General features: G+C 34.4%; 2 protein-coding genes and 1 long non-coding RNA gene across 3 annotated transcripts in view; 2 read left to right on the top strand and 1 right to left on the bottom strand.

Annotated features, from left to right (window-relative positions):
• The window catches only part of LOC109147272 (protein argonaute 5), a 91156-nt gene extending 90802 nt beyond the window's left edge, over positions 1–354 (top strand). Inside the window, exon 17 of the mRNA XM_019294925.1 lies at positions 286–354. Within this exon, the coding sequence (XP_019150470.1) occupies positions 286–331 (46 nt within the window). The 3' untranslated portion in view covers positions 332–354. The remainder of the gene's footprint in view (positions 1–285) is intronic.
• Positions 276–18403, bottom strand: LOC109147275. The gene is made up of 3 exons (XR_002048619.1): positions 18393–18403; positions 17819–17820; positions 276–372 (listed from the first exon to the last, which is right to left on the bottom strand). It is a non-coding gene; the product is annotated as an uncharacterized LOC109147275 (long non-coding RNA).
• Positions 18404–18498: 95 nt separating this feature from the next.
• LOC109147197 lies at positions 18499–22253 on the top strand. The gene is made up of 3 exons (XM_019294833.1): positions 18499–18673; positions 18753–18897; positions 21440–22253. Exons 1-3 carry the CDS (start codon positions 18499–18501, stop codon positions 22251–22253), a joined length of 1134 nt encoding a protein of 377 aa, XP_019150378.1.
• The last annotated feature ends 2266 nt before the right edge of the window (positions 22254–24519 follow it).

Genomic DNA, 24519 nt, shown 5'->3' with positions numbered 1-24519 from the left:
AAAGAGGGTTGGTTTCTGCACAGCCACATATCAGGATCAACAAAGATGAACGGTTCATAGTGACATGATAAGGTAGTCTGGTATAAACTATATATAGTAGTTAATCTGCCAATATTAAACTCTCTCATTTTTCACTTTGGGGACAACCACAGGGAATTACTAATTGGTTAGAATCATATTTTATAGTTTAGTTTTTGTTACATTGGCTTAGGTGTTTCTTTGATCTTTTTATTTTTTTTGGGTATATCCATACTAAATGTTTTATTGACTATACTTAATTATTAGAGATGGAGTGAGTGAAGGTCAGTTTAGTCAAATTTTGTTAGAATAAATGGATGCAATTCGAAAGGTATGCAATAATTGTGTGTTCTTCTGTTTGGCCTATTCTGAGGTCCCTTCATTTTTTATAGGCTATTTTGAAGTCATCAAGGACAATGTGAAGGGTGTCTATGTTTTACTTGGGAAACAAATTAAATACTTTTGTTTTTGTTATGCAAATAAATTTTTGTTTTATTTGTGCTGTTGTTTGGCCTTCTAAGTGAAGTATGGGAACATGAAAATCAACTTTTTTTGGTGTGCCTTTTGATTTAGATATTTTAATTTTTGGTTACTTGAAAGACTGAGAATAAGTATTTTTATGATGTTTGATTTAGGAAATATAGAAATGCTTCCAAATCATAATCTAAACTCAATAAATTGCATAAACTTAATGGATAAATAGAAAGGTTATAAATTTTAATAGATTGAAAATAATGGACACCATCACAACTACAATGTTTTACTTGAAACTTAATTTGTTAGGAATATATGTTAGAAATTTTGATGAGCAAAGTGTATTTTAATTTGAAAATTTATAGACCCAAATTTTCTTTGTATTTGATCAAAATCATCTTATGTGTCAAAATTGATTTTAGAAGTAGAAAAGATTTTAGAAAATTACTTATAAACAACAAAGATTTTAAAAGTAGTACATGTTTTTAAAGATTTTATATAACAAAGGTTTCAAAAACATTATATAAGCAACAAAATTTTGAAAGTCAATCAAGAACGACAAAGATTTCAAGCAACTGAATTGCATAATCACAGGCCCGACCCTGGGCAAGGGCGGGCATGGGCCCTTGCCCAGGGCCCATGCTTGGAGGGGGCCCCCTCAGTGCGTACACATTTTATATATAGTATATATATGTGAATATGTAAATATTATACATCTAGTTTACACAAAGTTGAAGTTGTTTGATTGGTAGGTATCTAGACTATAACCTATAGGAGTAGGGGTTGAATCCTTCTAATTTGATTTCAGCCAACAAAACTCCCCCAAAGTAAATATTTTATTTTATTTTATTTTTTTCCTCCTTTTGATTTGATTTTAGCCAACAAAACCCCCCAAATTTGTGAGAAAGAATGTTGAATATTAAATGTTTTTTTTTCTTTTATTTTTTTCCTACCGCGCGTGCGCGCGCACACACACACACACACACACACACACACACACACATATATATATATATATATATATATAATATTTGTGATTTATAATATGCTTTCTATTTAAATTATTTTATCCAAACAATCGTTAACTATTCAAATATCATATGCTTTTTATTCAAATTTTTAGTCATCAAAACCCCAAAAATTTGTGAAACTAGATATAAAAATGTTGAAACTAAAAAGTAAATGACATTTTTTTTTCTAGAATGGAATAATTATTCCTAAAAACATATAATTAAATAACATTTGTGATTTATAATATGCTTTCTATTTAAATTATTTTATCCAAACAATCATTAACTATTCTAAAATCTCTTGCTTTCTATTCAAATTTTTTTGGTCATCAAAACCCCCTAATTTGTGAGATTAGATAAAAGAATGCATTTTGAAAACAATATCATAATTTTGAAAAGTAGAAGGCTTTTTTTTTTTTTTAAATAAATATCTCGTCAATGGAAATATATATATATATATATATATATATATATATATATATATATATATATATATATAGTAAGATTTATGATTTATAATATGCTTTTGATTTAAATTATTGGAATAAGGTTCAAATTGGCCACTGAACGTAACCTGAAAATGCAATTAGGCCACTGAACGAAAAAAAGATGCAATTAGACCATTGAATACCTAAAAACGTGCAATTAGGCCACTGAACACTCCAAATGTATGCAATTTCACCGGATAGCAGGTTACCATCAATTTTACCAGGTTACCTGCTTACGTGGCGGCTGAGTTGACATTTTTAATAATTTTTAAATAATTTTTAATAACTTTTAATAATAAATTTTTTAAAAAAAATTGAAAATAAATAAATATATAAATTTTAAAAAAAATTAAATTTGTTTTAAATAATTTTTTTAAAAAAATTTATTATTAAACTTTATTAAAAATTATTTAAAAATTATTAAAAATGCCAAATCAGCTGCCACGTAAGCAGGTAACATATTAAAATTGATGATAACCTGCTATCAGGTGAAATTGCATACATTTGGAGTGTTCAATGACCTAATTGCATTTTTTTTCGTTCAGTGGCCTAATTGCATTTTCAGGTTACGTTCAGTGGCCAATTTGAACCTTATTCCTAAATTATTTTATCCAAACAATCTTAACTATTTTAAAATAATATATTTTTCTATTCATACTTTTAGCTTCACATCTATTTGTAAGTGTTGTTTTATAAATTTTTAATAATAATAATTATTTATTTATTTATTATGATAAAAATGTTATTGTTTATAAATTATTTTTAGTACTATTGACTTTATTAGTTTATTACAAGGTAATATATGTTATTGTTTATAAGCTTATTTCAGTTTTAAATTGTTTGTTCATTTTTATAAATTATTTTTTTTTGTAAAAGTACGTAAAAATATTTTCATGATTATTAGTGTGTTATTCTGTATGCAAAATTGCTAATAACTTGTTAATATTATTTCATGTTATTTGATATTAGTTTTTTCTTCTTTATGTAATTTAAATTTTAGGTAAGAAATATATATTAACATCCGGTAGGGTCTCTTTCTTTTATCATGCCCCGAACCTATAAAATAATAGGACTGGCCCTGCATAATCAATTCAGAAAATGGTTAATGAATATAAACTTTTTCAGGGTATAATTCAAATGGGTTCAGTAAAGAATTGCGTAAAATGTGCTGCAGTAAAGGGATGACATGCCATGTTTTTCAGTCCGATAGTTTTTTTTTTTTTTTTTTTTTTTTTTTTTTTTTTTTTTTTTAAGGGAAAAACATAATTTCATTAATTCAAATCAAAATACAAGTGGTTGACAATAAAAAGAGGGGTCATAATCCACTCCTTAGGCACAGACAAAGAACAGACTTTTCTAACAAGATTATGGACAACTCTATTCGCAGTGCAACGTCTGCAACTAACATGAGAGATATCTACTTTAGTGAATGAAAGTAGCATATCATCAACAAAAGGGTTTAAGCTCTGGACAATCTGGAGAGCATCGCATTCAACTTGGATGTATCTGTCTCCCTGATCCTTAATCGATGTAAGGGCTTCTCTTATGGCAATAGCTTCTGCCTCCTTTGGTGTGAAAATCCCCTTCCCTGGTAAACAAGCAGCTGCTATAAACTGACCAAATTCGTCTCTAAGGACCCAACCGAAACCCATGAGCTTCTTTGTCGGATCCACTGATGCGTCTGTGTTCAGCTTGAAGTACCCTGGTTTCGGTTTCTCCCATTCCAGATTAATTTGTCATGTCGCTTTGATGAGGATAATGGATTAATGGTATGCTCAAGATCAAGTTCACATCCCTCTCCAGTCTCCACAAAAATGTCTCGAATCACCCCTTCATCCCACGCAGACTGATCCTCCTTGATAAGATATGAAACCGGCGCATCCTGGAGAAGAGGGAAAGGAGGGGTAATTACCTTGGCATTCTCGCTGCAAGGCAGCCAATCATCGCCCCATATTCTAACAGAGTTACCGTCTCCAATTCGCCATCTACTATGTCTTCTGATGATACCAAGGGTCTCGACCATACTGCTCCATATAAAAGAGGGACTGCCTCCTTTGCTTGCTGACAGGATAGAACAATCAGGGAAGTATTTTGCTTTGTAGACCTTAATTAGCAACCAAGGAATCCGGGTTCTGTAATATCCTCCATGTTTGTTTTGAGATCATTATATTGCAAGATTGAAATTCCTCAAGTTTCTGAAATTGAGACCTCCAAAGATTTTTGGTTTAGCCATAGCATTCCACTCCTTCCAATTGATCCCACGTCTGCTTGTGCAATCTCCTCTCCACCACAATGAGTTCATGGCTCTCTCTAGTTGGATGATCAGTGTCTTGGGTAACAGGAATAAACTCATAGCATGAAGCCATGAAGGGGGATAGCTTGGATAACATTTTTCAACTCTGCAACCTATTCGTCCAACTCTGCATTCTGTCCATGATGCGATCCTTGATGAATCCCAGGATTCTCCTCTCATCTTGTTTCTACCAATGATAGCTGGCAGTCCCAGATAGTTCCCTTCAGCGACTTCTTCATTAATCTGGAGAATGCTCTTCACTTGCTCTCTCATTGGCCTGCTTACATTAGTTAAATTGTAATTACATGTATTTGGAGAGTTGTAACATTGCTTGATGCCTTTTTCTTTGGATTTGTTAGAGACTTTTGTACCATACTATGATTTTTGATAGTATTATCAGGTTTGTTTGGTTACTTTTGTTATCTTACTATTGGATTTAAATCTTTTAGTAATTACAAAACATATTACCATGTTACTCTATTTTTGAATAATAGAATAAAAAATAAGGGATAAAAATTGAAAATATAAAATAGTTATTATTCATGCATTAAATATGAAATTTTAATATATATCTACTATCTACTAAGTATAATAAATGTTGGTCAAGTTATAACAAGAATAAAAATTATGTTGGTGTAATAATATAAATTGATACCTTGTATATTTTGAATTTTTCCTTGTACAATAATAAGACATTTCCAAACATTTGATTTTTTACTTTGTTGAACATATAATATGAATATGTTAGAGTGTAATTTTAAAAATACTTACTCATTTCAAAATATTTTATAACATAATAACAACAACAACAACAACAAAAAAACAACCATGGACACTTTATTTTATATTATTATTGTAACAATTAAATTAGTGTATACAAAATTGACCCCGTATCAATTTTTTATTTTAAATTTTTCTATTCTTTTTTGAACTACTTTCTTCGTTATGGTAAGAATTAAAATATAATAATATTTAGAGTAAATACACAAAATGTCCCTCAACTATAGCTGAATTCACTTGATCCTCGACTTTTGATTTTAACAAATTAAGTCCTTAACTTTTCAATTTTGATACAATTTCGTCATTTGTTAATTCTATCATCAACTGACCATGAAACCTAAGGACAAACTCGTAATTTCACATTTGCAACTCTCCACCGCCCTTCATCGTCGCCGCCTCCGTCGTGACCTGCTCTTATTTGGGGAACAGCGACGCTAACATTAATGTTCACAGTGTTAACACTTTGTGCTACAACATGCCTCTGAGCTCTCCTCCCAAGCTACGGTTGCCCAGTTTAGGGAACCATCCACCCGCCTCCTCTGCCGGTCGATCCCGGCTTTGCCGAGAGAGCTGCCAAGTTTTCTTGTTTCGGGAGCCGTAGTTTCAACGGCAGAACGAGCCAATTGGGGTTAAACAACAACTCTGAAACGCCGTATAGATCTGGTGCTCCATTAATCGGTAATGTCAGGTGGCGTAGGGTTTCGAGTAGCCCTGCTCTTAAGCAAGCTGGATCCCCGATGCAAAACATGAATTCCGGTCTATCCCGTGCGAAATTGAAGCCCGCAAACCCATTGCCTCCGGTTTTGGGCTCTGATCACAAGCTTGTAGCTCCAATTCTAACGAGGCATCTTCTGTTTCAGAGCAAGTGCCCAGTAGCGGGTCTAAAAGCCTTAATGATTTGACTTCCAGGAAGAGGTAAGCGCCTTCAAGAGGGAAAGCTAAGGAAGATAAGGTATCAAGTTATTAACAATTGGGATTCGGATTTCGTCTCTAGAGGCGAACTCCATGACGCAAATGATGCATTCGGAGAATTTGGAGGCAAGTTCAGGGGCGAAGATGAGCTTGGGGAACGACTTGAGGATCTTCTTCTTCAGGCCTTTGTTGGCCAGAGGCGGAGGCAGAGGAGGAGCGGCGGTTCTGGAAGAGATCCGGCGGATCCAGGCTCAGCGAGCGACTGCGACGAGACCGTGGACGCAGATGACAACGAAGTCGGAATCGAAGCCTTCGATTTGAGATTAATCGTTTGGCGGCAGAGTATAGGAAGGTTGATTCGACGATTTTACACCGCCATGTAGAAGATGGCAGCGTCATGGTAGAGGAATGCTGGAATGATCAGTCATGTGGAATAGGGCGACGTCGGTTGTGCTGTGGGAGCAGAGCGGAAATGAAGTGCAAAGGCAAAAACCATGTGAATTTACCTCTTTGTTCTCGGATATCACAGTAAGTTGACGACCACACTAACTGAGGATAGAAAATTTTAGTTCGTTGACATTTCGAATATATAGTCTTTGGAACCTGAATGGACAAGAACCATGTGAATTTACCTCTTTGTCCTCAGTTATTATTATTATTATTATTACTAGTAATTCACCTGCACCATGCACGAGAAAAAATTTACCAGGACTATATGGTTCAATGGTACTCGGGTTGAATTTTCATTTTGGAAGGTTGTAAGTTCGAGCCTCAGTGGAGGCGTTATTAGCTCTTTGTGTTTCAGTAGGTTGAGAAAGTATATGAACAGATGTAATAGCATTCAAAAAATAGAAAAACTAAAATATTTTAAATTATTTAATATAATAATATTTTTGAGCTTCAATTGGTCAAGTATTTATTATTTTTATAGAATACAAAATTACAATTAAAATTAAAATTAATATTAAAATTATAATTTTGTATAGTTAATATAATCTCTAATTATGTGCATATTCAAATAAACTTATAAAGAGAATTTATATAATTACATTGATTTATTCTTAATTGTATTTCATCTATATTATAATTTTCACAATACAAATAATAACTAAGATAATTACATTTGGAAAACAAATTTCAAATTTTGTATGTGTAAATTTAAACTCTAATTGAATGCATTTTTTATATGATTATATAATATATAGCTATTTTATTTTTCAAAAGTATATTTTTTATATGATTATATAATATATAGCTATTTTATTTTTCAAAAGTATATTTTTTTTATGATTATATAATATATAGCTATTTTATTTTTTAAATGTTGTGCTTTTTTTTTTTTTTTTTTTTATAATAAAGAATGTTGTGGCGTTAATTGTAACATTAATTATTTCCCAAACCATATCGCTTTATAATATAAAGGATTATTATTATTATTATTATTATTATTATTATTATTATTGTTGTTGTTGTTGTTATTGTTATTGTTATTGTTATTGTTATTGTTATTGTTATTGTTATTGTTATTATAACACTCTCCCACTTGGCTCATAAGTCATAAATTTAATAATGAACGTGAAACATAATATGTATAGTATAAGCTAAATCCTTCGTTATATTGATAACATAAGTTTTCGTTCAATCAGAAGCTAATATGAATCATGGCGGTAATACGTCACTAATTTAACGCAGTCCCTTCCATGTATTACAGTATTAATTTCAAATTCAATATGATTCATAATAAAATTTTTCATGATGGTCAATGATATTGTCTTTGTCAAAGACAAATCCTGTTTATATTAACATAAAACATTCATGTATATATTGATAAGCACTATTTATATATTTAATTTAGATTAGTTTTTATAATAAATTAATTTTATTTATTTAGTATTATATTTATTTTTAACTTTATACTAATTTAATAATGAGTTGAATAATTAAGCTTAATGAACAAACTAATAAGTGTTGGATTTAATTAGTTAATGGTGGCATAAAATAGGCATAGTATTTAGTTGGTTCATTTTAAAATCATTTAATTATTTTATATGTTTTGAAGCCCAAATCCCTTTTATGCCTTTTCCTTTGCAATTTTGGGGACGTTGTGCCATGGAACCGTATTCACCATTTATGGTGAACACGGTTCCAATGGTGTTAGTACACCGTTATCTTTTTTTTTTTCTTAATTAATTGCTTGACTTTTCTTTTTTATTTTCACATTTTACGGTTTCACTTTAATTTGAGGTGAACAAAGATTTCGGACATTCATAAATTATGAATTCATGCCTGCACATTCACTTTGGAACCATGCCTACACATTCCCGTCCGAAATCACGGACATTCATAAATTATGAATCCATGCCTGCACATTCACTTTGGAACCATGCCTACACATTCACTTTGGAACCATGAGATTATGAATTTTCTATTATAAGATTATGAATTTTCTGTTATGAGATTATGAATTTTCAGTTATGAGATTATGAATTTTTTATTATGCGATTATGAATTTTCTGTTATGAGATTATGAATTTTCATTACATTCATAATTTCGGACATTCATAAATTATGAATTCATGCCTTCACATTCACTTTGGAACCATGCCTACATATTCCCGTCCGAAATCACGGACATTCATAAATTATGAATCCATGCCTGCACATTCACTTTGGAACAATGCCTACACATTCACTTTGGAACCATGCCTACACATTCACTTTGGAACCATGAGATTATGAATTTTCTGTTATAAGATTATGAATTTTCTGTTATGAGATTATGAATTTTCAGTTGTGAGATTATGAATTTTCTGTTATGCGATTATGAATTTTCTGTTATGAGATTATGAATTTTCATAAAATTCATAATCTCATAACAGAAAATTCATAATTTGATCAAACGCGCGCCGTTAACTCAACATCCGCGAAATTTTTTTTTTTTGCATAAAAACGACGTCGTTTTGCCTTGTGTTCACCATTCTCGGTGAACACGATTCCATGGCATAATTTGCGGCAATTTTGTACGTAGGCTTCAGAGAGAACTACCAAACGTTATGCGTTGGACCCGTGTCCAGCATGCTTGCTGGACACGGGTAACAGTGCCGTTAGGCACTGTTATCTTTTTTTTTTTTTTTTTTTTTTTTTTTTTTTTTTTAATATTTCAGACCGCTTCATTATAGAAGTATATGTTCATAATTTTATTACTATATGTTAATAACTGTACATTCATAACTCCATAACTGTACGTTCATAACTCTATAACTGTACATTCATAACTCCATAACTGTACATTCATAACTCCATAACTGTACATTCATAACTCCATAATTGTACATTCATAATTTTCGAAGCTCTATGTTCATAATTTTATCACTATATGTTCATAATTGTAAGTTCATAATGTTAGAGCTCTTTGTTCATAATTCGATCAATAACTGTACATTCATAATTCCATAACTGTAGATTCATAATCTCATAACTGTAGATTCATAACTCTATAACTATACATTCATAACTCCATAACTGTACATTCATAATCTTCGAAGCTCTATATTCACAATTTTAAAGCTCCATGGACATAATTTTATCACTATATATGTTTATAATTGTAAGTTCATAATGTTAAAGCTCTGTGTTCATAATTTCATAATTGCATAACTGTACATTCATAACAGCATAACTGTACATTCATAATCCAAAAAAAAAAAAAAAATAACGCCGTTAACGGCAAAACGTGCGCGATTTGTTTTTTTTTTTTTGTTTTTTTTTTTTAAACTAAATGACGCGTTTTTTTTTTTTTTTTTTTTTTTGAAAAACGACGTCGTTTTGGGCCCGTGTCCACAATTCATTGTGGACACGGGTCCAGGGCATAATTTGTCGAGAACTACTGCGAGACTTCTTCGCACGTAATCGTGAATCCAGCGATAGCATCGGCAACTGGGAATGACGAGTAGCTTCTGCGATTGCTGCGTCGGCGACTTCTTCTATGAAATCTTTCGTGACTGCTGCTACGGTAATTGCGGGAATTCCACAAGCGATGCTATCTCCTGTGATGAAGGATTCCACGGACGAACTTCATCCACGAATTCCTATGCCGGACGAAATCAGATTGAGGCAAAGAGTAATTGGAGTCTATTCTATTAATTTCCTCTGGTTAGAAAAATAAATATTATTTATTTTTCAGATTTTATGTGCTTGAAGAATGTAATTCGTTTGTGGATGTTAGAGAAATTAGGATTATTTTGAACTGATTAGGGAACCTGAATTATTATAAATAGGGCTGAATTTTCAATAGAAGATAGTCCGTTTTTAGAACAATTTTGTTTCTCTGTAAACATTTGATTATGATATTTTGCTAAATTTATTTTCCAACCCAAGAATAATTGAAATTTTGGTTCTTCTAGAATTGTGAGATCTAATTTGATTTTCTTTTATGTTACACTATTTATATGTCTTTTATTATCTTGATATTACTGCTTTGATTAATTGTACAATAAGGATCCGCTGTTCAGTTTTCAATCCAGTAAATTGCTATTTAGAATTCTTAAATCCGTAATTGTTTAAGTGTTCTAAACCTTAGTAGTAAAATAACATAGTTGATTATAAAAGAGATTTTCAATATATGTTATGGAGATGTATAATCTAGTTTAAATTGACCGAGCTTGCGAGTCTGTTGGCTAGAATTGGTAGTCTTTCTAATTCTTAATGCTAATAGTTAATTAAATCATAAGAGCTTGTTTATGGTTATTAATTGTCTAGGGAAGTAATTGAATAACTTGTTTTGATTACCGATAAAGTAAGGAGTGATAGGTTGTTAGAGCTTGTAAATAACCATAACCAATTTGGTGTAGGATAAAAGGATTTACACTTTATTTCAATGATCAATTCTTTGAATCATTTCTGTATTACGCCTTGGGTTGGATACTAGTTTTCTATTGATTCATTTTATTTGATACTTAATATTCTTTGCTATTTTACTATTGCATTTTGAACTTGAATTATCATTCAATTCTTAATTTAATCCTGGCATAAAATTTAAATCGAACCAATCTCTGTGGATACGACCTTACTTATCACTGTTGCAATTTTATTAGAGTAGTAAATTATTATTTGTTGGATTCGACACCAACCATACACATCAAAATTAAACAGAATACTTAATACATAAACAAAATTATATTGAGTTCTAATTTCAAATATATCAAAACACAAACCTTAAAATAATGTTAAGAGTTTCCAACAACACTCATTCTTTCAACATGCTCACGAAATGCCTTTGGTGGCAAGGCTTTAGTTAATGTGTATGCAATCATTAATCTAGTGCTAACGTGTTCAATTGATACTCTTCGTTCCACTTGTATACTTGTCGTTTTTAGAAAAGAAGACTGCTGTGCCATTATCACAATAAATTTTCAGCGGTTTGGCAATACTGTTGACAATTCTAAGTCCCTAAATAAAATCCCCCAGCCACAATTCATGATTTGTGGCTATAAAGCATGCCACAAACTCCACTTCCATAGTGGACGCAACAATGACAATCTGTTTCGTACTTTTTCAAGAAATAGCCCACTCGGCTAAAAGGAATAGATACCCAAAAATGAACTTCCTTATATCCAAACACCCGACAAAATTTTAATGTGTATTCTATCACCTTAAGCTGATCAGACCGATTATAAGTAAGCATGTGGTCCTTTGTGCCTTGTAAGTATAAATGACTTATAAAATGTAATAATGTATGCTTTGTTGGATTCAAGTAATTTTTAATACAACAAAATGATTGTTAGTTGTCAATTGTCTAAGGTGGGACCTAGAAAATTTGATAAAGTTTATTTGCCATTTAGTGATTTTATACTTAAGTGAATATAATAATATTTAATTATTAATGAATCGTTGAAAGAATTTCAAGTGTTTATTTGCCATTAAGTCTTATTACATTTCTCTTAAATTGAATTTTTTATAATTGAAATCTTTACTTCGTACCATTATCGAACAATTAAAAAGAAATTATATCTGAGGGAATGAACTGTGTTTTATTAGAGAATTAAAAAGAGTATAAATACTCTACAACAGAGAAGAAGTAGAGGAAGTTACAACTAATAACTAGTTTACAGGAACGTATTTATAACAACGTGAATAATATAAAATAGGAAAAATTGTAATTTATGCCCCTCACAAATATGCCAATTATCAATGTTACCCTTGGATTATTAGTGGTGTAAATGTTGCCCCTCAATTTTTAAAACGTGACATATATTGCCCCTCCCCTGAATTATTAGTGATTTAAATGTGGTTACCTGTCATCTTTCTTGTTCGAAGACCACGTTTTTTTCCTCAATTTTTCTTTCTTCGATTGTTCTCCTTCCATCGACAATAATTTTTCTCCTTCTTCATATTAATTTTTTTATTTTTAAAATTACTTAAATCCAGCTAAGTACCTATTATTATCGTTTTTGAGTCATTTAATTATCGTTCTTGTGGGGCCCATACAAAATTGTACGCTACAATAAAGTTTTTGTCCGTTGACGTTTCAAAGGCTACATTATCAAATTCTCATAGTCGCACCACCACAATTGACAACTAATAATCATTTTGTTATGTTGAAAATTACTTAAATCCGATTAAGCACAAACTGTTATAATTTTCGAGTCTTGTAATTGTCGTTCTAGTGGGGCCCCATAAAAATGTGTTAGGGCATCCTTAATTGTGGTAGGTTTTTGAGGAGTTTTTGCAAGTGTGATTAGGATAGAGAAAATGGGAGGGAAGGAAAAAAGAAATAAAAAACAAAACAAATTCGGAAATAAAAAAAGAAAAGACTACTTAACACACTCAGCATGCGTGTGTCGTGCACTCGCCCACTGGGCGCGCATGTTCTGCGCAACGCACAGAAAAATAGTAGATCCAAAATTAAGTGGGACCCACATTGCAGATCAAAATCTCCGTTTACTGCAAGAACCTCAACCTCTCTCCTCCACCACACCCACTATTCCTCACAAATTGGTCCTAAATCTCCTAATGGGGATACTCTTTCAATAGAATTTTTTTCTATTGAGGTTCTAAAGGCTATGTTATCAAATTCTCAAGGTTCCACCTTGATTGTTAACAAACCATTGGATATTGAAAATTACGTAAATCCAACTTGGCACACAATGTTACAATTTTCAAGTAATTTGATTGCCATTCTAGTGGTCCAATAAAAATTTATACAATACAATATAAATTCCCAAGATTTTACGTTACCATGATAGCTAATAATCATTTGGATATTAAAAATTACATAACTTGATTAATGTCCTGGTGAGACTCAATTCACCGAATTATCGGAATACTCTTCACTGTCTATTCTTCTAGTATCATAACTTTTGGAATGGTTACAACTTAAGATCTAAAACAAATTTGGACTAGCAAAATTAAAATATTATTTTTAATAAAATTAATATAAAATGCAATCAAACAGTTTTCAAATTATTTTTAAATTGCTCTACATTTTGTAGACGAAATAAATTAATCACTTTAATCGATAGACTAAATTTGTATCCAAATGATTAATAGACTAAATTTATTCTTTAATTATAACAAAGGCTAAAAATGATTAATTTACTATAATTATTTTATATTGTTTGATCTTAGTTCAAATTAAAAAAAGATATCAATAGAAGAAATCAATTGAATAATAATTACTATTTTAATGTCATATGTTTGTCGTCGTATTAGTGCCCACACAGAACTGTACATTAGAATTCAATTTATGTCCGTTAATGTTTTAAAGAGTTTGTAATCAAATTTTCAACGTCATACAATGATAATTGACAGCTAATAAGTATTTTTTTATTTTGAAAATTACTTAAATTCAGCTAATTACCTACTATTATTGTTTTTGAGTCATTTAATTATCATTCTTGTGGGGCCCATACAAAATTGTACGTTACAATAAAAATTATGTCCGTTGAGGTTTCAAAGGCAACGTTATCAAGTTCTCATAGTCCCACCACCACAATTGACAACTAATAATCCTTTAGATATGTTGAAAATTACTTAAATCTGATTAAGCACAAACAGTTACAATTTTAAAGTCATGTAATTGCTGTTCTAGTGGTGCCCCATAAAAATGTGTTAGGGCATCCTCAATAGTGGTAGGTTTTTGAAGAGTTTTTGAAGCTGTGATTAGGATAGAGAAAATCAGATGGGAGGAAAAAGAAAAAAAAAAAACAACACCAATTCTGAATTATTTTTTTTTTAAAAAAAGAAGACTCCTTAACGCGCCCAACGTGCGGATGCCGTGCACGCGCCCACTGATCGAGCATGTTTTACGCAACGCATAGAAAAAGAGTAGATCCAAAATTAAGTGGTACCTACATTGCCAATCAAAATCTCTATTTACTGCAAGAACCTCAACTTTTCTCTCACCTCTCCCCCTCTCCTCCTCCTCACCCACTATCCTAAAAAACTGGTCCTAAGTCTCCTAAAGGAGATGCTCTTACAATAAAACTTTTTTCGATTGAGGTTCTAAAGGCTATGTTATCTAATTTTCAAGGTTCCACCTTGATTGCTAACAATCCTTTGGATATTGAAAATTACATAAATCCAACTAGGCATACAATGTTACAATTTTCGAGTAATTTGATTGTCCTTCTAGTGGGCCCATAAAAATTTATACATTACAATATAACTTTTTGTCCATTGAGGTTCCAAATGTTACATTATCAAATTCTCAAGATCCTACGTTACAATGACAACTAGTAATCATTCGGATATTAAAAATTACATAAATTGATTGATGTCCTGGTGAGACTCACTTTACGGAATTATTGGAATTATCTTCACTGTCTATTCTTCTAGAATCATAATTTTTGGAATGGTTACAATTTAATATCTAATACAAATTTGGGCTAGGAAAATTAAAATATCGTTTTTAAAAAAATTAATATAAAATACAGTCAAACGGTTTTCAATTTATTTTTAAATTGCTCTACATTTTGTAGACGAAATAAATTAATCACTTTAATAGATAGACTAAATTTGTATCCAAATAATTGATAGAGTAAATTTATTCTTTGATTATAACAAAGGCTAAAAGTGATATTTTTTATTTACTGTAATTATTTAATATTGTTTGATCTTTGATCAAATTAAAAAAGATTTCAATAAAAAAATCAATTGAATAATATTTACTATTTTAATGTCATGTGTTTGTCGTTGTATTAGTACTGCCCACACAGAACTGTACATTAGAATTCAATTTTTGTCCGTTAATATTTTAAAGGCATTGTAATCAAATCTACAAGGTCATACAATGATAATTGACAGCTAATAATTATTATTATTTATTTAAAAAATTACTTAAATCCACCTACGTACCTACTATTATTGTTTTTGAGTCTTTTAATTATCGTTCTTGTGGGGCCCATACAAAATTGTACGTGACAATAACATTTTTGTCCGTTGACGTTTCAAAGACTACTTTATCAAATTCTCATAGTCCAACTACCACAATTGTCAATTAATAATCATTTTGTTATGTTGAAAATTACTTAAATCCTATAAGCACAAACCGTTACAATTTTCGAGTCTTGTAATTGCCGTTCTAGTGGTGCCCCATAAAAATATGTTAGGTCATCCTCAATAGTGGTATGTTTATGATGAGTTTTTGCAGGTGTGATTAGGATTGAGAAAATGTGAGGGGAGGGAAAAAGAAATAAAAAACAAAACAAATTCTGAAAATGATCGAATGGTTTGTGATTCTACTTTGTTAAAAAATGGTTTGGAGGCGGGTCTTGCGGCGCAGGCCCGCCTAGAGTCATGAGTCTAATAACGTGGAATTGCCGGGGGCTTGGTAACCCGACGACAGTTTGTGTGTTAGCGGACTTAGTTCGCTCTAAGAGGCCGAGTGTGGTTTTCCTAATTGAGACTTTTGTAGATACACAGCGTATGGAGTCTATTCGGGTTCAGTTGGGGTTTGATAGTGTTTTCACGGTTGATGCGGAGGGGCACAGGGGTGGGTTGGCTATGCTATGGTCTAATAGTGTGGATTTGAAAGTAACGGCCTATTCCTCTAATCACGTTGATACGGAGATAAGGTTGGATGTGGGCAGTCCTTGTTGGTGTTTCACAGGATATTATGGGTACCCGGAGAGGACACGTAGACGGGAGGCCTGGCAGTTGTTGCTCACCCTATCATCGCGTTCACCATTGCCGTGGCTGATTATGGGGGATTACAATGATCTCTTGGATCAGTCAGAGAAGTATGGGCAGTCCCGCCATCCGGAGTGGTTAATAAACAGGTTTAAGGAGGTAGTAGCAGATTGTGGGCTGCAGGATGTCCCGTTCAGTGGGCACCAATTCACTTGGGTAAAGTCACGTGGTACGAGTCGCATGATAGAAGAGAAGTTGGATCGAATCCTAGCGAATGACAGTTGGCTAAATTTGTTTGAGGGGGTTCAGGCACAGTCCTTGCCCACCCATCTACAGTGACCATCTACCCCTAATCATAACGCCAGTAATGCATCCCAGGGCCCGGAAGAGAGCTAGATTTTGTTTCGAAATATGTGGATGCGGGAGGAAACATGCAGGGAGATTGTTACACATAGTTGGAACCGGACAGTCGTGCTGGACACGTTTGATAGGATCGAGGTTTGTGCCCGGGATATCTCGAGATGGGGACGGAATTATAATAAAGAATTCCAACGTAAAATAGATCACAATAAACGTCGGTTGGAGGGGTTGATTTCATACCGTGATAAGCCCAATCTACGTGAGTATGCCATAGTGGAGAAGGAATTGCTCTTTTTGCTCGAACAACAGCACTCTTACGGGAAACAACGAGCAAAAGAGCATTGGTATCAAGGCGGGGATACTAATAGTAAGTACTTTCACAATTCTGTAAAGGCCAGGCGGCGATGGAATGCAGTTAAAAGGCTGCGTGATGAAAACGGGAGCTGGGTTGTGGATGCTACGGGGTTGGACAATGTCATGATGAACTACTTTACTGACTTGTTTGCGCCAGATTATGGGGAGATGCAGGAGGTTGTTGATGCCATTAGTGAGAAGGTTACGAAGCGTGATAATGCATGGCTGTTGCGTCCTCTTAGTATGGAAGAAGTGCGAGCCGCAGTTTTTCAGATGCACCCGGATAAGTCCCCAGCTCCTAATGGTTTTGGACCGGGGTTTTTCCTGTATTTTTGGGACATTGTGGGTGGGGAAGTAACAGATTTTTGCAGGGATTTTTTGAATTCGGCCAAGTTCCCACAAAAGGCAAATGATACTCTCATTGTCTTGATCCCTGAAAAAACGAATCCGGAGACTATGAAAGACCTTCGCCCAATTGCGTTATGTAATGTCGTATATAAAATAGCGGCGAAAGTGTGTGCTAACTGGTTAAAGTCCCTCCTGCAGAACTTGATATCACATGCGCAGAGTGCTTTTATTCCTGGGCGCTTAATTACTGACAATATCATGTTAGCCTATGAAGTACACCATCATTTGAAGCGAAAGACCCAAGGTCGTGAGGGCCTTGTGGCTTTGAAACTTGATAAGCCTACGACCGGGTGGAGTGTCAGTTCCTCAAGGCGGTAATGCTTAAGATGGGTTTCGACAGATGATGGGTTGATATTTTGCTAGAAACAGTTACTTATGTCCAATACCATATTCTCCATGATCAGCAGCAGATAGGGCCGATTATACCAGGTAGGGGTCTCCATCAGGGGGATCCTTTATCACCCTACTTATTCCTTTTTGTAGCGGAGGGGTTGAGCGCCATGATTGAGAAGAGGATGTCTATGGATCTTTTGCATGGGGTAATTGTGGCAAGGGATGCCCCATCTATTTCCCATCTGCTGTTTGTAGACGACTGCTTTCTGTTTCATCGGGCAAATATTGAAGAGAGTGTGCAGATGAGGTATGTGTTGGATACTTATGACATGGCTTCTGGTTAGTGCATTAATTATGATAAATTTGCTGCTTGTTTTAGTGTTAATGTGCCACAGAATATGCGGAATGAGGTGGTTGATATTCTAGGAGTTGAGGAGGGGGAGACTAGTGGAAGGTACCTAGGTTTTCCATCTCTAGTGGCAAAAGGAAGAAGGCCATCTTGGGCTTTCTGAAGCAGCGGATTTTGGCTAGGATAAGGTCCTGGAATTCCAAGTTTTTATCCAGGACAGGTAGAGAAGTACTTCTGAAGAATGTAATACAGGCAATGCCGGCATATGCTATGATGGTCGTTTTGTTACCCCTAGGCCTTTGTCGTGAGATACAGAATTTGATGAATCAGTATTGGTGGACAGGTAGTGTTGGGGATGGACGTGGAATTAAATGGCGCACCTGGGAAGGCTTGTGTAAGCCTAAAGCTAGTGGTGGAATGGGTTTTCGCCACCTACATGAGATGAATAAGGCCCTACTTGGAAAGCAGGCTTGGAGGCTCATCACGAAACCGACTAGTCTAGTAGCACGGGTGTTTAAGTCTCATTACTACCCTGATTGTGATTTCTTTGATGCAAGAGAAGGGAATAACCCTTCCTATATCTGGAGGGGTATGTTGGAGGTCCAGAGTTGTTTGAAAGAGGGCTGCAGGAGGGCAGTTGGCGATGGGAATGAGACTATGATAGGCTCGGGTCCATGGTTGCCCGTAGACGAGAACCCTTATGTGGAAACGGATTTGCACCAGTCAGTTTATGAAGCCCCGGTATCATTTCTCATGAACATGCAAGGTACTGGTTGGGATGTGGATTGTGTGTATGATATTTTCAATACTCGTGATGGTAACTTAATCTTAAATATTCCACTCAGTATATGGAAGCCACGAGATCAGTGGGTTTGGCATTGGGACCAGAAGGGGGCATACACTGTTAAATCATGTTACAGGCACCTTACTATGGTGGCTGTGGACGGACGACCTTGGACCGGAATTTGGAATTTACAAGTACCGCCGAAGGTGAAGAGCTTCTGCTGGCAGTTAGTGTGACACCCCGTAAATCCGAATTCTATTAAGGGATTAATTAAGTAATTAATCCTAATTCAATTGATAATTTAATTCCTTAATTTCTTGAAAATTCAATAGTTGGGGACTAGTAATTGGCTAGTCAACCCAAGTCAAGGTATTGTACCTAAAGCTTTGTGAGTAGGTTTCCTTGTTCCCTTACACCTCTTCATTTTAGTAAGGATAAATTGGACATTTTCCTTTCATGATTGTATTCCAAGCTAACTTAGAAGATATCTTTCATTTCTATCCTTACACTTTCAAGAAAAGAGCTCTTCCTTCTCTTTAAAAACCTAGCTAGCTTTCTCTCCAAACTAAGTTTAGACTTTCCAAGATCTTCAAAGTTTACCTCCAAGATTCCACATTTCCTACCTTTGAGCATCTAGGAGGGTAAGATCTATGTTCCTTTGGTGTTTTTAGTATTTTCTAAGGTATCTTTTCCTAAAGATAAGATGAAATCTTTATGATCTTTTGGTGTGTTCTTGAAGTGGGTGTGGAAGGTGAACCTTGTTAGAGGCTTTGAGAAGTGTTAAGTGAAGGTTTTTGTCTACAAGAGATAACCCATGCTTTACAAAATCTATTTTCATTACCTATATGATGATTTCTTGGATTCTACATGTGATTTTTGCTATGAAATGTGAGTGTTGATGTATTGTCCTGTGAAAATGCATATCTAGAGCTTGTTATTAGGGTTCTTGTATGCCATTTCTTGGCTATACCTTTGATCCAAGTCATTTTGTTGTATTTGGTGAGATTTGGCATGTTTTGGACTTGAATTTGAGCTTGGTGTTGAAAATCCCCGAAGGGATATTTTTGGTACAGGGTTGTGTACCTGCGGGCGAAATGGCGAGTAGAGCTCCACCCGCCGCCCCACCCGCTGGTGGGAGATCGGTTTCCGCGGGTGGAACCACGGGTGGGGGTCCACCCGCGGGTACATATATGGAGTTGTGCGGGGATTTGTTCCCCGTGATTCTTTTGACTCGGTATTTGGTCTTTTGACTTCCCAATGTTCTTTAGTGGAACTATTTGAGTGTCTTCTTGATGTTTCGTATGTCTAGAACTATATGGTAGGATTCCATGTAGGTTTTGGTGTCTTGAATCGTGCTAAGTATTCAACTTTGTGATTCGTTGAACCATGGTGAGTCTTGTGTGTTCTTCGGAACAACTTTCGGTTTACCCGTTTGATAAGCATGCTAGTTCGGTGTTTAAATGCTAGCGTGTGTGTTGTTTGTCCCTTCCTATTGTGGATGATGACTTGTGTTAATCATCGTGTTGTCAGATTGTGATCCATTCCTTGATTGAGTATGATTTCATATCTTCGTTGTGATCCGTTGATTGATTTCTATTGTGGTGTGGTGTGTGTGGCTGTACCTGGATTGTACGATTAATGGTATGGGACATTAGTCACCAAGGTACGGCAGTGGTCCTCGTGGTGGCCATGACGTGATTATGGAGGATGTGACCCGAGTGATGGGTTCACGAATTTCTTGGGAGGCATGTGTTGCCATGTGTGTGATCGGTACCCTCGTGTACTATGAATTGGTGAAATTTGTTGGTGGTTTGTTGGTGGATGGGACGACGGTCCTCAGAGGCAAAATGTTGGACTTGGTGTACAGGGGTCCTGGAGGTAAAGGTTGGAACTAGACATAAGGTGGGGGGTAGCCATAAGGTTGGAACCGGGCATACGGAAGGCATCTCAATTCGTGATGGGTGATGTCACGAAGGCATGTGTTGCCATTGTTATGTAATTCTCTATTCGTGACGAGTGATGTCATGAAGGCATGTGTTGCCAATGTGTGTTTCTTGATTCTCTTGTGTTGTGCATGTCGCGTGTTATTCTACTGAGTGATGGTAGAATACATCTTGAGCCGTTCTTGTGTGTGGTTGTACTTCTTGTGGTCTTGGGATGTGTTCCCTTGTCTTTGATTAGAGTGGTATTGAGTCTTGTGATTGACTTCTCCTCTTGGCTTTGAACTTATATATACTATAATCCGTTTCGCAAATGATTTTGTATGTATATCCTATCTATGTATGATATTTCACATGTATTGGTGGGTTACCAGCATCATTCGCTGACCGGGCGTTATCCCATATATTTATGTGTTTCTTTCAGGTGCCGAGTAGGGTCGAGCGCGATCTAGAGACGGATAGAATAGATCCCTCAATCCTCGTAGTATGTTTTGGCCTGTGTGCCATTTGCTAGACTTTAGACTTGTTGTTGTTGATCTTATCCTTTGTAGACAGATTATGTTGATGTTGTTTATGCCTGTGCGTTCACTGTTGTGTAGACGTGGCATAACACTCTACGTTTTCCATCGATATATCTCATATCTAGACTTCCGCTGTGTATGTTTTTTATGGTTAGATTGTCAGCATGATTAAGTTTTAAATCGGTATGGAAATCGGGGGTGTTACAGTTAGCATCATCTTACCTGCCTACTCGTGATAATCTATTATCTAAAAATGTTGCTTGTTCTTTGAATTGTCATATGTGCAGAAGCGTTGAGGAGTCGGGTCTCCATTTGTTCGCTTTTTGCCCTGAAGCAGCACGCCTATGGAGTAAGTTAGGAATGCCACAAAACAGTACCTATGGGGGTAATCGTGTGGATGATTGGTTCTTTTGGGTTATAAATACATTACATGCTAGTTTATTGCCTAACTTTGTTATGGCCGTCTGGGGTATGTGGTGTAGCCGAAATGACAGTGTGTGGAAGTGGGTTGTTTTTTATCTGAACACTGTGGTACAAAGGGCCTTGCTTTTCCTAGATAGCTGGAGGAGTGCGAATGAGGTGCAAGCGTGTCAGCCTGCGTACATAGACGAGGGACTGTGGTCCAAACCAGTGCAGGGAAGGTTAAAGTTAAATATGGACGCGGCTTTGAATGAGAATAGCAATTTGTTGGGTTTTGGATGGGTTCTACGGGATGATAATGGGAATTTTCTTGCAGCCAAAAATATGTTGATGCCGGGAGCCTTTATGGTGAAGGAAGCTAAAGCTTTATGTATCCGCGAAGCACTGAGCTGGTTGAAGGGAACATGTATGGGTGGTGTGGATGTGGAGATCGATAGTCAAATTGTTTTTAATGCTATTAGTTCGCCTTCTTTTAACGCAGTTTTTGGTTTCATAGTTGATGATATTAAGAATTTAGCAGAGGAGATAGATGATGTTAAATTCTGTTGTGTTAAGCGATCTGCGAATTGTGCCGCCGACTCTGTTGCTAGGGAGGCCTTTTCTGTGTCAGGTTGCGGGGAGTGGTTAGATTGTCCTCCATCGTTCCTTGTAAACGTTCTTATTCATGATTTAATGAATTAATCTTTCATTTTCAAAAAAAAAAAAAAAAAACATTCCTTGACACGCCCAACGTGCGCATGCTCACTGGGCGCGCATGATTTACGCAACGCGCAGAAAAGAGTAGATCCAAAATTAAACGGGTCCAACATTGCCAACCAAAATCTCCATTTACTGCTAGAACCTCAACTTTTCTCTCATCTCACCCTCTCTCCTCCACCTCACCCACTATTCCTCAAAAATTGGTCCTAAATCTCGTAATGGGGATACTCTAACAATAGAACGTTTTTCGATAGAGGTTCTGAAAGCAATGTTATCAAATTCTCAAGGCTCCACCTTGATTGCTAACAAACCTTTGGATATTGAAAATTACTTAAATCCAACTAGGCACACAATGTTACAATTTTTGATTAATTTGATTGTCTTTCTAGTGGACCCACAAAAAATTACACAATACAATATAAATTCTCAAGATCCTACGTTACCATGACAGCTAATTTGGGCTAGGAAAATTAAAATATCGTTTAAAATAAAATTAATATAAAATGTGGTAAACGGTTTTCAAATTATTTTTAAATTGTTTAACATTTTGTTCACAAAATAATTTAATCAGTTTAACCCATAGGCTAAATTTGTATCCAAATAATTTATAGACTAAATTTATTATTTGATTATAACAAAGGCTAAAAGTGATATTTTTTATTTACTATAATTATTTTACATTGTTTGATCTTTCATCAAATTAAAAAACATTTCAATAAAAAAATTAATTGAATAATAATTACTATTTTAATGTCATGTGTTTGTCGTGGTATTAGTGCCCAAATAGAACTGTACATTTGAATTCAAATTTCGTCCGTTAATGTTATAAAGGCTTTGTAATCAAATTTTCAAGGTCATACAATGACAATTGACAACTACTAATTTTTTTTATTTTTTATTTTTTTTTTTAATTTGAACATTACTTAAATCCAGCTAACTACCTACTATTATTATTTTTGAGTCATGCAATTATCGTTCTTGTGGGGCCCATACAAAATTGTACGTTACAATAAAAAGTTTGTTTGTTAACATTTCAAAGGCTACGTTATCAAATTCTCATAGTCCCACCACCACAATTGAAAACTAATAATCATTTTGATATGGTGAAGGTTACTTAAATCCGATTAAGCACAAACTGTTACAATTTTCGAGTCTTGTAATTGCCGTTCTAGTGGCGCCCCATAAAAATGTGTTAAGGCATCCTCAATAGTGGTAGGTTTTTGAAGAGTTTTTGCAGGTGTGATTAGGACAGAGAAAATCGGAGGGTTGGAAAAAGAAAAAAAAAATAAACAAAACAAATTCTGAATTTTTTTTTAAAAAAAAAACATTCCTTAACGCACCCAATGTGCGCATGCCGTGCACGCGCCCACTGCTTTACGCAACGCGTAGAAATTGAGTAGATCCAAAATTAAGCGGGACCCACATTGGCAACCAAAATCTCCATTTACTGCAAGAACCTCAACTTTTCTCTCACCTCACCCTATCTTCTCTACCTGACCTACTATTCCTCGAAAACTGGTCCTAAATCTCCTAATGGGGATGCTGTTACAATATAACGTTTTTCGATAGAGGTTCTAACAGCAATGTTATCAAATTCTCAAGGTTCCACCTTAATTGCTAACAAACTTTAGGAAATTGAAAATTACATAAATCCAACTCGGCACACAATATTACAATTTTCGAGTACTTTGATTGCCTTTCTATTGGGCCCATAAAAATTTATACATTACAATATAAATTCACAAGATCCTACATTACCCTTACAGCTAATAATCATTTGGATATTAAAAATTACATAAATTGATCGATGTCCTGGTGAGACTCACTTTACGAAATTATTGGAATTATCTTCACTGTCTGTTCTAATAGAATCATAATTTTTGGAATGGTTACAATTTAAGATCTAATACAAATTTGGGCTAGGAAATTTAAAATATAGTTTTTAATAAAATTAATATAAAATGCAGTCAAATGGTTTTCAATTTATTTTTAATGTGCTCTACATTTTATGGACGAAATAAATTAATCACTTTAATCGATAGACTAAATTTGTATCCAAATAATTGATAGAGTAAATTTATTCTTTGATTATAACAAAGGCTAAAAGTGATATTTTTTATTTACTATAATTATTTTATATTGTTAGATCTTTGATCAAATTAAAAAAGATTTCAAACTTTAACAATCTTAATTAAAAATCATTCATTCATTGCCTAATCAGGCATAAAAACAAATTGCTAATCACATG

This window comes from Ipomoea nil, unplaced genomic scaffold (assembly GCF_001879475.1).
Source record: "Ipomoea nil cultivar Tokyo-kokei standard unplaced genomic scaffold, Asagao_1.1 scaffold1978, whole genome shotgun sequence".
Lineage (NCBI taxonomy): Eukaryota > Viridiplantae > Streptophyta > Magnoliopsida > Solanales > Convolvulaceae > Ipomoea > Ipomoea nil.
The sequence above is the reverse complement of the archived record's forward strand: the minus strand, read 5'-3'. Positions and strand labels throughout refer to the sequence as shown.

Coding starts and splice junctions, on each gene's coding strand:
- LOC109147197 (XM_019294833.1), top strand. CDS start 18,499: ATGTTGGAGGTCCAGAGTTGTTTGAAAGAGGGCTGCAGGAGGGCAGTT. Junction 18,674..18,752: donor ATTTCTCATGAACATGCAAG/GTACTGGTTGGG, acceptor TATTCCACTCAG/TATATGGAAGCCACGAGATC. Junction 18,898..21,439: donor ATTTACAAGTACCGCCGAAG/GTGAAGAGCTTC, acceptor TCATATGTGCAG/AAGCGTTGAGGAGTCGGGTC.